This window comes from Aptenodytes patagonicus, chromosome 2 (assembly GCF_965638725.1).
Source record: "Aptenodytes patagonicus chromosome 2, bAptPat1.pri.cur, whole genome shotgun sequence".
In the NCBI taxonomy this organism is placed as follows: domain Eukaryota; kingdom Metazoa; phylum Chordata; class Aves; order Sphenisciformes; family Spheniscidae; genus Aptenodytes; species Aptenodytes patagonicus.
The window spans coordinates 103,101,582-103,117,961 of NC_134950.1; the positions used below are offsets into that span (position 1 = coordinate 103,101,582).

The 16,380-nt window shown below is 43.6% G+C and overlaps 1 protein-coding gene across 1 annotated transcript in view; it reads right to left on the reverse strand.

Moving 5' to 3' along the window:
- MBOAT1 (membrane bound glycerophospholipid O-acyltransferase 1) overlaps positions 1-15,901 on the reverse strand; it is a 58,615-nt gene extending 42,714 nt beyond the window's left edge. Inside the window, exon 1 of the mRNA XM_076330629.1 lies at positions 15,812-15,901. Coding sequence (XP_076186744.1) covers positions 15,812-15,901 — 90 coding nt within the window. The remainder of the gene's footprint in view (positions 1-15,811) is intronic.
- Positions 15,902-16,380: the final 479 nt, after the last annotated feature.

Sequence of the window (16,380 nt, forward strand, 5' to 3'; positions counted from 1 at the left end):
ACCCCGTATGTTGAACAGATGTTTAAGTAGTGATCATTTATGTGCACCGATGTTCTGCCACTACCTGTAACTCAGTAATTACTGTTCTCTCAGTGAGTAATGCCAAAACATAGCATGATGAAATTCCCTTGTACCTGAGATATCCAGCACTAATTCCTACCTGTAATAGAAGCAGCAGTAAAATCAAACAAGCCAGAATGCCTTTAGGTTGTTAGGACAGCTGCCTCATTTCTTCAGGCTACTCAGCAGTGAGGTAGCACACTAATTACAGTACCTTTAACCCAAAAAGAGTACTTTAGAAAGAATAATTTGACATACCTCTGTGCAGGTGTAGTATCGCATGGTATAACATGGCAGACATGTCTAAAAGCAGAACTACAGCCAACAGGTCAGAGTATAGAAGATATTTTAATGAGAAGAGGAAAAAGAGGAGTGAAATGTCGTTACCCAAACAGGAATTTTGACAGAAAAAAAAAAAACAACCCACCACCAGGACTACAAGCCTTGCTTTTCCAAAGGCTTCCACAGGAAGTAGGATGTCACTGGGATCTTGTACTTCTCGTCGGAAAGATGGCATCTTGTACCGCCTACCCTCCTTGCTTATGCGTAGATTCATACTGATGCAGAAGGAACAAACTGACCTTACTATCACATTACTCCATCACTCCAGCTCTTCTCACAGGGTTCACTCAGAAGACCTGATTTAAGTATATGTAAAGTTAGGAAATAGATGCTGAAGTGAAAATGAACAGAAACAAGGAAAACAACAACTCCAGGAGAGTAAAATACAACAAAGCAGAGACCTGAGTGCCTGCAAAGCCTCCTCTGAAAGTCCCTAGAGCTCTAGGAACCTCTCGTGGCAGGGACACCACAGCACTGTTTCCCCCCTTACTTTGCCACCTGTACAGCTCAGGCAACTAACGGGAGCTTGGATCCTTAGTTTTCATAATCATTAGTTAAATACAGCAGTCACCCATCTTTTTCTCAGAAATGAATTCTTGGATAATAGATATTGTTCCCAACTGGTCTCTTCAGCCCTGATGAGTGCTTCCAAACCCCAAACAATTATTTTCACACAACCTCTCAAGAGCATTGCCTAGCCCCTGCTCTCCAACACCATCACCTCATCCACCACAGACAGTGGGTCAGCAACAAAAAAGAAGCAGGACCAAGGCAGATTTCATTAGGCATGATCCAGCTCGAGTTCACCAGCCTCAAGCACTAATAGCTCCAGAGATTTCAGTCCAGTTTCTACTTTTGTATTCTTCAGCAAATAACTTCAAAGTAGCAGTGCTAAGAGTAGCATCAACATAGATCTGCATTTTTCCCCCAGACTTAAAGGTTTCGTTTTCAAAAACTTAGAGCACAGCACAGCAAGTCAAGCACCTTTTCTACTTTGTCTATGTAACTGACATAAGCACATAGTGATTTATTCAAAATGCAAAGAACGAAGACAATACATACATATGTGTGTATACCCAGCCACCCTGCTGGCATGTCTTTCTGTGGCTTCAATGTAGATCCCCAAATACCAACGGGAGTTGCACGAATGTAGGAATGGCAGGATCCTTATAGCAATGTTGCTAAAGTCCCAATTCAGAAACATGCTTAACTTTCAGGCCAGATGAAAGCCTTGTGCCTGCACATATTCACCAATTTAAAAATAAAACAGTAGGCTTAAAGTGCAATCCTTCACTAGAATGGGAACTGGCACATCTAAAATAACTTGCCCCATTATTGCTGTTGCAATGTCTGTGCAATTCTATTTTCAGTTCCTTTTCTATAGAAAAATGTGTCAGTGGTCTTTAAAAACACACACCAACACAAACAGAGCAGTTTTGTTCACATTATCCCAGTGATATCCCGGTAAGTGTATGCAACAGAAAGAAACAAACATCAGTAAGGGAAAAAAACTGCCAACTTCACAAGTTATTCTCAACCAGAAGAAAGTTGGGCTTTTTCCCCCCACTGTAGAAACTGTCAGCACTGTGTTAAATTTAGACACATTATCCTTGGAATTAAGTGGCTTGATCAAAGACCGAACCTTTCAGACATCGCAATGGTATTATATAAGAATTTATTAGGCCCTTAGACAGCGAAAATCTGGAACATCCTGTATTTGAACACTCAGTCATGCTCATAGTAACTTAAAACAAGGGCACTGTAAAAATTAGCATATTAGGACATGCTTTAAAAATTTATACAAGGACTTTGCTAGAGGAAGGGGTAGAATTTATCTGTCCTAACACTGATGTTGATACCTGAGCTAGTCCATCTAAATTTCTTTTATCGTCAATGGGGAAAAAAGGCAATTATAGGTTGGAGTGCATCTAATCCTAAAACACAAGTCTAAAACAGGTACTTCTACTATAAAATCTAGATGAGTAAGTTTAGATGTAGAAATATACACTGCAGACTTACAAAGATGAACAGTAGCCATACTACACGCATTAACTTTAACGGAAGCAAAAGAAATCTCTGGACTGTGGAACTGGACTTCCATTTAGTTGTAAAGAGATGAAATTTTCAAAAATTTCACTCCACTTTTTGGTTTACCACTTAAAGACACCCTAAAATGGCATCATATTCCAGAAGCCAGTATTCTGCAATAAACTAAGCCCACTTCAAGTGCCTGAAATAGAGTGGGGGCAGGGGGGGCAAGAAGTGCCAATCAGCAAGCACTTCTGAAAAAAAAAAATTACTAGTATATCTACTGCCAGATATGTGTGGAAGAGTTTTAGGGTAACAATGCTCCCACGCAATGGGTGTAGTCAAACACACCCGGTTTCCTGCTTCCGCAAGCAGGTGCTGCAAACCTCAGTTCTTCCTGTCCTCTTCCTTGTCTAAGCAGTTTTGCATCTCTGAAACACCCAGTAACAGCACTTGCAGAAGAAGGGAAGGAAAACCCTTGTGAACAACAAAGAAAATGCTTTCAGTTGAGCTTAAAAACATCACTTCAGGGTACATCAACATGGAGAGGTGAAGACCTATGTTTTTCCGCCCATGCTCCAACCTAGCAAAATATGAGGCATGGATCTCAGGGTGCCACCATACCCTTTCCGACACTGTAGAGCCACAGAATTTGATAAAAGAGAGACAGAAAATATTCCCAGCTACCTTTCAACATGGAACCCCCTCACAGGCAGAAAAGGATATGCAAAGATTTTGGGAAGCCATCAGTAAGGGCCAGGGAAAATCTGCAGTGAATCTGCTCAGATTTTTTTTTTTTTTTGGTAGAGTTAATTTTCAGCCAGCTCAACCTGTGCAGATGCACAACTGAGTTTTTTCACAAGAGAAGAAAAAGAAGTATGGCACAAGGGAAGGGAATATACGCAGAACCACCTTTTTTAGCAGTAAACTTTAGTCGGAGCCATTTATTTGACTGGGAAAATCACATTTTCAGTTCATATTTTGGCAATTATCTTTGCAAACGTAACAGTTAGTAACTCACTCTCTTTATTTCTGTAAACAATGAAAACTTTATATTCTGCAGTTGCTTGCAGAGTCCTCCATTTCCACCGTGGCCCCTGATTCTGCTGGCAAGCAAATTTTCTAGATAGCTTTTTTCTTCATTTTTTAGCCTATTTCCAAAAAGCTGTGTATGGGTTGTTTGTTGGGTTTTTTTTTTCCAATTCAAGGACAATTATCTTTGTTTCATTCCTTTGCTATAACAGTGACCGTGTAGAATTAGCAAGCCTCCGTAACTGCCAACTTCAGATACTCGCTTTCACAATCATGAGATTTCACAGTCATAAAATACTGCTCCTCCCTATTGTTCTACAGTTTAAAAGTAAAATTATTGCTCTACGCTGTTTAATACAAGGTATATTTATCTAACCTTCATTCATGTGCGCTGCAGACTTATTTTTAATCCCTTCAGAACTGTGGCAGGAAGAGAAGCCACCAATAAAACATGTACAGAGACAATATCTTGTTGTGGCTGGTTTTTCCTTCCTTATTTCTGCTCAGAATTTGCAGCATGCTTACTTCATGCTCATTTATTTTGGATCTTGAACCATGCAAAATGACAAGAATGTAGCCCCAGCTGTTTAGTTACGCCTGCGTTACAAGCACCTTACATCTACAGCAAATATCTCCAGAAGCTGAACTTTGGAGCATGTTTAATTTTAGGCGCTCAACTTCAGACACTATTGAAAACAAGTAACTTGGAGATGACAAGCACTCAGGACTAGGAGCAAGTCAAACATCTCAATCGTCACTAAACTAAAATATCCGGAAATCATTAGTACCTTTCCAAAAAGTCATGCTCTGAATGAATTCCTGGGGTTACCCCCTAAAAAAAAAAAAAAAAAAAAAAAAAAAAAAGATTTCTTAGTTTTCAAACTTAGTAACCAAATCAAAACAATACCTAACAGGAAAACACACAGCATGAGCAAGTGTCAGTTTGTGAATAAGCATAAAAAAATGTAAAGTAAACAATAAAAAAGAAGAAGAGATACTTGGATTTTGCTATAAATTAATTTCATTTCCACTATACTATATTTGAGGGAAAAAAGGATTTAATTACCTTGCCTCATTAAAAGCATGCTGCCTTCTTTATATGTCCCCCACTAGAGTTCCATACTTCTATTTGTATACAGTACAGCAGAACTTTGGGTTATAACACTGATATATTCCAGAGATAACTGCCATATCAGGAGGAAAAAAAACCCACCCACATTTGTATTACTTAACCACAGTATTATATTTTTCCCCAGGCATATTCTTGACATGTTTATGAGTCAGCAATAGCAGAAACTTAACTTGCTTTCCTTTACAAAGGACAGCAATCATTAGGCAACAGGAATAAGCCTCATTTTTACCCCTTTAACAGTTTGGAAAAAAAGAAAAGAATGCCCTTACATTTTAGAATTATTACAGTGATGCTCCTACTATGCAGTGACAGGCAACTTATTGTCCAAGAAAAAGTACAGCAACAAAATTCCAGAAACTCTAAGTGAGCTCTTCTCAAAATACCCTATGAACTTCAACATAGCCAGGGAAAAGAAATTCAACAATCCTTTAAGTTGCGTAAGTAATTGTAACTTCCCTTTCAAACAAGCCCTTTACACATAAAGCCTAAAAAACCATGCTTTAAAAGAACTAGGACATTGCATGATCTGCACAGCTGGCTTGCAAAGTTTATTTCCATCTCCCTCTCTATCGCAAGGTTTTATACCACTAACATCTGGCTACCTCAGAAGCACTTTGAGAAAGCATTTCAGGTTTGATTTTTAGCAAACTTAAGATATCTCAAAATGCACGTGGAGTTTTTCCCACTGTTACTTTAGCACTAAAGTTTAGAGTGTGGTAGCATTTCAGCTTCCCTGATGCTGGAACGCACCCGAGCAATGAGCAGCACGTAATTTATACAGGATGAGGGAGAGGAGACTCGGAAGGGAATGACCAGGGACTTGGGTCCCCACTGACTGCTCAAAGCCTCTCCAGGGCACAAGCCAGTAGTTCCACCTGCCAGCAAATAAATTAGGCCACCGTCTCACAGGCAGAAATAGTCCAAGCAATTGCAAAGACCCGATCCTAGACAGAGGAAACAGAGGCACACCTGCCATTTAGGGTCTTCTAAACTGGTCTGGTACGTTGTCCTTACTAGTGACTATGCTCAAAAACTGAAGTGTCAGAGAAAAAGGAAAAAGAGGAGGCAGATACAGAATCAATTTTCTCCTAATAATCATTTAGACCCTGACTCAACTCTATCCAGGCCAAAAAAACAGGAAGCCTGACTGAGATAGTTAGGCAACTGAGGTAATGGCACACGTAAAGTGTATGATTCATGAACAGTTAGATAACAGACTACTGATCAGGATGTCAGAACCCTATCAAAGGATGAAGGCAGACTACACCAGACACCTGCTGGTGTAGTCTCTTCAAAGGGAATATGCAGATCACGAAACCCCCAAATACAGCATTAAAGATAAGCAGCATAAACTGAACAGAGAGGAAATGCTCAGCATATGGACAAAAAAACCCCAACAGTTAAAAATCAGAACAGACAAGTAAGAGCATAACCAAGCAAAGCGTATAAGGGGCCAGTTACTTTCTATATAAACTAATAGAAAGACAGCTGTAGCTTGGGCTCCTTGAAAGCGGGATGTTGGAGAAGTGACCTCTCTTGGGTGTTGGCTGATCTTCCCTACAGAGATCTGCTGCTTCCTGCTGTATCACCATGTGAAGAAACTCAAGTAATAAATGCAGTGTCAAGTCAAGCCCTGGGAGGGGATGACGACCCTAGCAGTCCACTCACCTGTAACGGGAGCAGCTGCGCTTGGGACTACCAGCAATGACTCGGGATCCCAAAAGCATCAGCACACCAGAGGCAGAGCTGCCAGAAACCAGCGCCTGCAGAGGGGACAGGCCCTGAAAGGAGCTGGCAAAAGAACACGTACTTCCAAAAGCTTTCCCTTTTAAGCTATTAAGTATCTTACTCTAGATACTCATGTTTTTCATATAACATCCAAGTCCACGCTGGCTCTGGCTGAGTTCTTGGCCTTAGCAGCCTCCTGTTGAAATGGGTTTCACAGTCCATTTCTGGACTGCATGAAAAAGACCTTCATTTTAATCACTGTTGAATCTGCAGCCTTCCAACGTTATCACATTTTTCTCTTCACGTGGAGGAACACTGGGAGACAGAAGGGAAGAAGTCCTAGATCTATTTCATTTATGCTGCTCACCTATACTTTCACCATGATCCCTCTTAACAGTCACATTTCTAAAGCAAACAACCCAGTTCCTTCACTTTGCTTTTGCATGTTTAAGAACAGAAGTCTACCCTGTAATTTTTGCTCTTTTACCTTGTTCATATTTTCATTCTGTTTTCATGGCAAAGAGCAGCTACAGTCATCTTTCGATTGACAAGAGCAAGTACAATGGGACAGAAACATAATTATGTCACCCATTTCCCTCTGCCCTGGACCATTATTTGTTCTAATCCTCATTTTATTTACTGGTTAGCATCAGCAGGACACCTCTAAAACTTTCTTTTTCCAAACTGCTGAGCCCATTTTCCTCTCTGCAATGTGACATCTGCAGTTGGGAACTAGCGCCCTAGCAGAGAAGTAGCAATAAAGGTAACACAAAATTAAAGTTACATTCTCTGAATAAAAAGCAAATAAATGTTTCCTCTCTCAAGAGTCTTATCATGTTTCACAACATACCACAGCAATATGCCTACACTTTCAACATACTTGTATAAACTAGGCAAAACCCACCCATACACTGAGTGCAGTGTTATTGTTGCTGTGGCAACTACAGACCACAATTTGTTGCCTCAAGAGAATCAGCATGAGCACAAACATACGCAGAAAGGCATAAACAGCTGTGAGTGCTAACGATGCCTACAACTCACTGTGGATGCGTAACGCTGCCATCAAAAACTGCATTTAATTCAAAAAGTAAGTCCTTTAACTTCCCAGTCACTGTCTCCAAACCATTTGTCTACACTTGTTTTTCACCTCTAATCCAGCATAGTCGGCAAAACATCCTGAGAAACCCTGCCGCATAAGAAGTGTAAATGTAAGACAACTTAAACTCCGCTTGGGAGCGAACAAAGTAATTCTAAAACTCTCTCAAATAGACAAATCATTGCTCTATCAGCTGGAATTTGCTGGTATAAATACTTACTGCAAACCATAGGAGTCAGTGATTTGAATCTGCCCTCTGTGTGCGCGCACATGAGATAAAGTCAATACTGTACTACTCTTTAACACTCCCTCGCACTGATAACAGGAAAAAACCTACTTTCACCAGTTTATAATGTCATTTAAGCTAGGTGTAAGAGTTAATAATTAAATCTTTTCTACTCAGCGGTCCTTTAAAAAAAAAAAGTTTAAAATAAAACCGATACATGAGCATGAAAACAAGCATGGAAGTTATTCGAGAAATGTTGGGAGCTGGGGGTCCTCAAACGTCTTGGGTTTTGCCTTGTGATTTTGCCTTCCCCATTCCTGCCCTATCTGCATACCAGTGCCAAATTGCACTTGAACAAAGAAATTGCTCAAGTCCAATTAGAGCTTTTGTCACAAGACCAGGGTCTGTAGAAGAAGCAAACGCTCACCCTGTGCACGAGAGCCAGCAGTTGAAGTTTATTTCTTGGCCTGAAATTGTTGTTTAGTTTTTTAGTATTCTGCATGCAATCCAAAAGACTGATCTAAAGGAGTATTTTCTTGCCTCCTTTCTCCCTCCCAGACGTCCCCAGCGTGACGCACTCACTGAACTTGCAGACTGCAGAACATAATCTGACACTGATGAATAATTTTTAAAGTTGCTATTCCATACAATTGCCAGATTTTTATCTGGGACTTAGCAGGCAGATACACACGCTCAGGTCTATCTGCCCTTTGCATAAGTCATCTAGGTAGTCAGCTCACATGCTTTCAGACGCCATCCCACCCACTACGCTGCAGAGTGTCACAGGCAAAATTCCCATTATCCAGCCACCCAATCACCCAGGAACACCAGGTAAATGTTCAGAGTCCTCAAATCCCACCTGGACAAAGCATCCAGAAAGAGGGAAATCAAGAATGAAGAATTGTTCTAATATTTAGTATTTGTTTTGTCTAAGACCAGCTAGCATGGCAACAGTCATGCTATAGACTAATTGACTAACTTTCTTAATAGTTTTCAGAGTAATGACTACCATTTCCTGTTCAAAAAACCAAATAATTCCAAGCTGGTAAAGCTGTCTAGTTAATATTTTGAAATTTGGTTTAAAAATTATTTTTCATTCAGATATTTTACTAAAACTTAGAGGAACGATTGAGAGCAAACTCTTTCGGAATTTGTAAATGTTTCAATTTATTTGATTCAAAGATATGTTTACAAAAGTTTTTTTCTCATGTTATTGAGATTTCTTTTTTTTTTTTTTAAGCCTGAAATTTTCTTATCATGAGCGAAGCCCAAAACACAGTAGAAAAACTGTTTCCCACCCAGTTCCATTAAGGATGCAACATACTGTAAGTAGCCCCCCCCAAAAAAAGTTCTAAAAAACCATTTATGTCAGAAACTACTGCTTGTGCTTTTGTTTTTGCTTCGGTGCTCACCTACGATTTTGCAAAAGTTGTTTAAAATGCCTTAAGCCAGGGAAAAAAGGACTGGTGAAAACAAATATTTACAATCAAGATCGTAAGAAGGGAGAATGATCAAATCCCACCTTGCTCTGGGGAAGGACCACCCAAAGGGTTTCCCCTTGGCCGTTTTTCTCCACGTGCCATTCTCCCTGTTGGCAGAGGCAGGACAGGCTGACCCAGCTGAGCCCTGTGCAGAATGGGCTGGATTCCACATTGTCAGAAGTGACCAAACAAGCCTGACCAGTGCTATGCGCTGAAGAAACCACCAAATGAAGGTCAGAGATTTCCACTATACCTACCTTAGCAAGTGCTGTGGTGCAGCAGAAGTGGGTTTGAAGAGCAAAACAGCTGAGGATGAGGACCCCACATTCATGTGACTCATTGTCTGGAGGGTCTCACTTCAGAGGAGCTGAACGCTGGTGCTGCATGCCCTTTAGCAGCTGAAGCACTGCAGGCTCCTGGGCGCATCCTTCGGCTTCACATTCTCAGAAAGCAACCCTGTGCAGATGCTCCAGGGCCACTTCACATACAAGTGTGCTATGTGGGGACAGTCAAGAGATTCATTCCCAAAGCGCACTCCTGATCCAAACTCCATGTTAACATAAACACTCCCATTATTAGTTAAGGACAGTAGAAATTTATGTATCAGGCTATACTTTTAAGAGCAAACCTGAGTTTCTGGAAGCTCTCCTTAAGTACCCTCAAGGTTACCTGTAACTACTAGGTCACACACAGGGGGATTTTTTCACTCCAAAAAGAAACACGGCCCATTGACATCAGACTTTTTACTTGGTTTTGGACAAGTACAAAAGGTTGGATTCACCTCTGCATTGATGCCAAGGCCAGCGCTGCAGCCTCCCCTGCCCAGGGATTACCAGCACCACTTGCAGTTTGGCAAGTCTACCTCAAGCGCTGCCCATTCTCGTGAACTGTAACAGGAGCCAAGGAGCAACCAGGGCATTAAATACTGTGCCAGGCTGGACAACGCACAGTAAACCCTAAGCATCAGGGGCTCCCCTGTAAGTACTGAGCCAGCTCTGTGCTCGGTGCCTAGATCCCTAGGCTGGAGCCCAAGAGTCTTCGTCACTACTTTATATTGTCTCAACATAGCTGCAGAGCACCACTAAATCAGTGCTGGTATGACTAACGTGCAGAGAAGGTTTCAGGAAACTTTAAACAGCACTTCAACATTTATTTTTCCAGATCTCGTTTAACACAAATGAAAAGGAAAGTGCTTAAAAGGGGGAAAATTGCAAGCGACCGATTCCAGTTGCACTTTTGTCCCTTGCCAAATGAAAAACTTAATAGGACAGACTTTGTTTTCAAGGCATGAGGGATGTGGAAATATTTACACCCATAGTATCAAGACATCAGCCATGAGGTTCAAGACTGCAGTGCCAAACAGACTGAGAACATGTTGAAAAAGGCAGCACGTGTTTCCAAGGCAGAGGAAAATGTATATTATTGCAATTGTTAGTAATAGCTGACCTGAACAGAAAGAAATGCTTTGGAGACGGCCTTAATCTTTGGAAAGTACTATACCTCTGTCTCAGGAACATACAGAATCTTGGGCCCTGCACAAGCAGGTGCAACAAATTAGAGAGTGGATTTGCTCTAAACGCACAGAAAAGCAGTGCAGCCCACGAGCACTACGAACTGCCCTGCTTGCAGGCACCTGTTTATCTGGGGACCCAAAATAGGGTCAGCAAGACTATGCCTCTGTTCTTTAAATGAAGTGCTATGTCCTTCATGGCATTATAGTAAAAAGCTAATGATTTCTTTTAAGGACAATAGTTTTACAAAATCTGGGTACTCAAAAGTCAGAAAATACCAAAATTAAAGTCGTTATTGCAACCTAAGTAATATCTCTCCATAAATGTGTTTTAAGATGTTGAGTTCAAATTTCATTTTTGCTTACTGTTTCTCAAATAACTAAAAGTTACACAGCTTTATTTTTTGCAGTTGAGGGTGTCAGGCAGGGAGGCATTAAGTCTGACAAGTACTGCTGCAATTCAAAATGAAAACAGAATTTTCAATTGCAAAACAACTGGCATTAGGAAACTAAAAGGTAGCATAGTTCATAGCAAATGTGGACAGTTGCTGCTGTTGCCTTAGAGTAGTTTTTTTCAGGTAAAAATCAGATACTAACCCCACTTATGTCTTCAATGAACTTCCATCTTCAGTTATCTCGCTTCAATCTGTAACAATTTACCTTTTTTCCTCAGCATTACATCTTCTAATGCCTCTACTGACAACCATTAAAGGAACCTTAAAGTTCCCTGCCTAAGTCTGTTGAGTTCCTAGAAAGCTAATTTTTTATTTGGCTTTTCACTGCCCAAAAAGTGGATTAGAAAAGTCATGCAAAGAGGCTTGGGACTAACACATCTGCTGACTAGCTAAACCAGAAAGCGTAGAAATAAAACTGAAGTCAGACAGCAAAAGAGCTGAAAAATGTGAAATTTAACAAAACAACCTCCGATTTGGGGATCAGAATTCATGTTGATTTTTGTAAAAGGAAAAGATATACATATACTGTTTTCTTCTTTCTCCTTTTTAAACCAATTCATCAGCATGCTTTGAGCAGGGAGCTATTCAAGCTCAAGGAATGGTGGGAAGATGCCTCTAATACTTCAACTATCCCAAGACTCAGAGGCACGTCCCACAGTCCCCACACAGAGTTAGTGGTTTTTTTAAACTGCTGCCAAAACATAAATATGCAGACCAGCTCCAATGAAAGGATTAAAATGAAAAATAAGGTGTACAACCAGCAGCCAAAGCACCCAAAATTAAGTTTAAATGCACATTTTTTCCCCTTTGGGGAAACACGGCTGGCCTCATCAATGAAAACTCTGAAGCTAAAAGCCCTCTGATATAAACATGAGAAGATGCTCTTTTTTTTTTTTTTTTGAGAGTCCCCTTGAACCCAGAACATACTTCCCTGAAAGTCAACAAACTTGGTGCTGTCTGACATAGGTCAGAGTAAGGCCTGTTAAAATGTAAGGTTTGTTGTACAGCAGTTGAAGATTTGCATTTGGGCTGCTACTTCTAAGGCAATAGATAACCTGGGATATCAAGGGTACTGCAAAATAACCCGAGAAGCGAAACTTTTTAATTGTATGTCTTAACCCTTTGAATCTGAATTACTTCTAGAGATGTCTAGAGCTTAGGAAGGCATCGTAAAACTACATATGGATAAACAATGCCATTAAACTTATTTTTAATATACCTTTAAATAGTATATTTATTTCTTCACCGTATTTATACACACATGCACTTTGTTTACAGAAACTACACTATTAAAAGTTTAATGTTTAACTTCCCATATCTCACTGATTTATGGTAGAGGATGATGTCCCAAAATGGGTGATTTAGGGCATGTATGACAAAAAAAAGTATATACTTCGCCAAAAGTTACTGTATAAACATACTGGAAGGTTGATGTTCCAGAACCAGTGATTTGGGGCATATGTGATAAGGAAAAAAAAAACCCTCAAATTCTTTTCCAAATGATGCAGAGGCATGTCATTGACCTAGCCAGATATTTTTAGAACACAAGTCAGCTAAACTTCAAAGTCTGCTTTCCTGGGATATGAGGATGAATTGAACACAGAGAGTCTTTTCATCCTCTTTCAAGCTCATTAATCTTGTTACTGAATATAGCACTTCTTAAAAAATAATATTTCAATGCTAAATTCAAAGATAAATCATCCATTCAAGAGACATCCAAATACACACTGAGACATCAGGATTATTTTAGCATCTAAAGCAGAAAACATCACTATGTTCTCATGCAGTACACTGTCTGCTAAATAAAATGCGAACAATCTGCCAGGTACACAGCGCAGCTAGGAATTGCACCCTCTGTAATTCTGCACTGTTATTAAACCTAAGTTGCAATTTTTTAAAATGAAGAAAACCACCAATGCGAAAAAATGACATTTTCACGTTCATCCATGGTTCCCATAGTGAGTGATACCGTAGCTGATTATTAGATGACAAAACGTTTTCCACCTACCATTACTACAGCTTTTCTGCCCCTTCTATGAAAGGGTAACGATTATGACCTTCATTTTTCAGACCTTCAGCTTAACGTTTTTTCTGGGCTTTCTCGTAGACTGAACTCTCTCATAGCACAGACCTCATGAAAAGAGGCACAAGTCCTCTGTGCACTTAACGTAGAGGCGGACACACATGACTTTCACGTACCGCAGTGACTTGGAGGGTCTAAACTCCACCTGTGCGCCCTTGTCTCTCGCTCTCTGGGCACTTCTTGGCATTTTTGAAGGCTCAGGGCCAGTCATGGGGAACCGCCAGCCACACGGACTAGAGGGAGATTTAGGCTGTCACCATCCAACAGGCCGAGCACGATGACGCTGACATACAGTGACAAACCAGAGATTACCTCCCCTGTTGCAGCCTAGCCACCGAGTGGAAAGCATAGAGGGCCTGTTAGCATTGCCGTAAGGGACTCGTATAAAACCAGTCCCTGCTACACGTGGGATTCAATATCTAGCAAAATAGACTTTCATATGCAAAGCTCCGTTCCGCACAGAGGAGCGAGTGAACTTTTCTTTTCCCCCTTCAGCAAAAGTCCTCTCTCATTCTTATGAGGAAGGCAACCAACCCGCCTCGCAAAAGAGCTCTGTGAAAGTGTTGAAAGTGTTTTTATTTTGTTTGTGAGGGCATTAGCACTGCAGGTCAGAGTTGAAACTCATGTTGTTTGCGGGGACAGTGGTGGCACAATGCTTCCACGCAGAGATCTGGGTATTTCCAACTTCAGGGCAGCAGAAATCCCTGATGCTTGGCATAGTCCAGCACACTGCAGTGGGGCAAGAGGGGCGGGGGAGACTTTTTAAAATGATTGATAGCATAATCTCACAGGGACAATTAAGCAGGATCAGGTGGTGGGGGGAGGTGGTGATTTTCAGCTGAGGAAAGCTGCACATCAGCACAGCCGTGCTGCAGTTCTGCGATGAACCCCAGCAAGGGGGGATTCCCCCTGGCCCATCGCTGCTCCACGCCGCTGGAGCCAGTGGGGTCATTCGCAGGGACGGCACCTTATGCCCGCACGCGTGCTCACACAGCCCAGTCACGCTGCTAACCCCAGAGGATGTGCCCCCCACTTACTGGTGTGGGCTTAAGGGCCTAAGATGCAAACCACCAGGTGCACAGGTGCCCACCATCAGCACCCAGGAGACCGGGGCCCTGGGACAAACACAGCACGTAACCAGGTGCCGCGAAGCATCCTCAGGCCCGGAATAGCACGGGGAGAATTTTCTCCGTGGACATCGTCCTTGCATCACCTTGGCTGAACGCAAGGACAAGTTTTGGAAAGCTTAGAAAGAAAAACTGCAGTCTGTCAAGTCTTCGTTGTTCAGTGACCCAGTCAGCCTAACATTGTACGTACGCCATGCTGTTGCAAACAAGCTGGAACTGTAAACGTTTGCTATTCCTGGTTCCTTTGGTGTTCCCGTATTCATCAATCATGGCATGGAATACCTCAAAAAGGAAGCTATCACTATTCATGTGCCTTCTCCTAAATTAATAGCTTACAATTAATTATAGGCCTTTATTGTTTGACTGTTTTAGTGTTGAGCAACAGATCTCTTTTTTGCATCAAAACCTGTTTCTGTTAAAAAAGGGAAAACTGGCATGGTTAGATGTAGGGGTTTAATCTATAAAATGATATATTTCTTACTCAAGTTTAAAAACAAACAGTAGTAAGAAGTGACGCATAGCACCAGCCACTCCGCAAACAGAAGAAAGCAAATAAATCTCAATCTTCTGTTGATTTTTACCAGCACGTCTCTGCTGCCCTGGTTTCTTAGAGCACAGCTCAGCCTCCTAATAGTTTGGTGGCGGCTTTTTCTGGTCAGCACAAACTTCCAGACCTAACTTCCTCGTTGCTGAAAGAATGCAGGAAGGCAGCAGGTGCACGCAGGCTTGAGAGACAATAAAAGGTGGCGGCGGGGGAGCAACGTTTTCTGCCTGTGAGGAGTCAGTTTAACTAAGAGCCGATAAACAACCAGACAACACCACTGACAAAGATATATTATGCTGTCAAACTTGCTCGCCCGTAAGACCGCTTTCCTGTATGCGTGCCTGTGCGTTTCCCATATCTCCATACACGCTCTTTGCGATTCCATCAGGCACTTGTACTAGGCTGAAAGAGGCTGCTGTGCCGCCTTTCTACGGATCTGCAGCCACGAAAAGCAGTGCCTTCATGCAATGATTTCTTACGAGAGACATCGCATCCGCCCTCCCGCACAGTGCCCGTTCCCGAACTGTTAACCAGAGGCGGGCGAGCGCCCGAACTATGTAAGCATTTCAAACTTTGCCGCAGGTAGCTCAACGCCGTGGCTTGCAGCATCCAGCAGCAGCAGCGACTTCTCGCAAGAGCACGAAAAGCGCCAGGCATCGCCGGGAAAAATGAAGGGCTTTCGCCGGAACGACAACCAGCCGGCCCGGCAGAGCCTGCAGCTCGGGCTCAACCCCAACCCGACCCCACCTTGCTCCGCCGCGCGCCTCCCCCTCCCCGGAACCCGCTTCTACCCCAAGCTCTTCCGCGGGGATCGGTGTCTCCGCGCTGCCCCCAGGGCCCTTCGGCAGATGCAAGGCGTGACGGCGACTCGTCTCTGCCAGAGAAGCCTCCCCGCGCCGGGAGACCCCCGCTTCACGACACACGCACCAGCCCCCCCGGCACGGCACGGCACGGCACGGCGCCTCACCTGGTCCAGCGGGATGCCCAGCAGCCCGCTCAGCGGGTGCAACAAGGTGGAGCCGGTGGTGCGGTGCGGGGCGCCGGGCGGCTCGGCCATGCTGCATCCCCCCCCCACGCCGCCGCCGCCCGCCGGCCACACGCCCCCGGCCCGCGCGCACCTGCGCGCGCCACCCGCCGCGCCCGCGCGCACCGCACCGCCCCGCTCCGCTCCGCGCGCCACAGCCGCCGCCCCGCCGCGCCGGCCGCCGGGCCGCAGGGGGCGCTCGGCGGGGCGGGGCCGCCGCCAACGGCCGGGGGCGGGGCGGGCGGGCGCCGGCCGGGCCCCGCGTGCGGGGAGCGGGGAGCCGGGAGCTCTCGCTGTCCCGGGAGCCTCACCTGCCGCCTTCCGCCGTCCCCAGGAGACGGGGGGGGCAGGCGGCCAAGCCCGCGCGTGGGGGTGGCCCGTTATAACGGCCGGCTGCCCCGGCCGGGTTCGAATTTGAAAGGCAACTGCTCCGTCCTGAGGGAGCCCCCACCCCCCTCTCTGCGGCGTCGCGTTTGTTACGGGAAGTCGAAAAACATCCCGCGCGTCCCTTC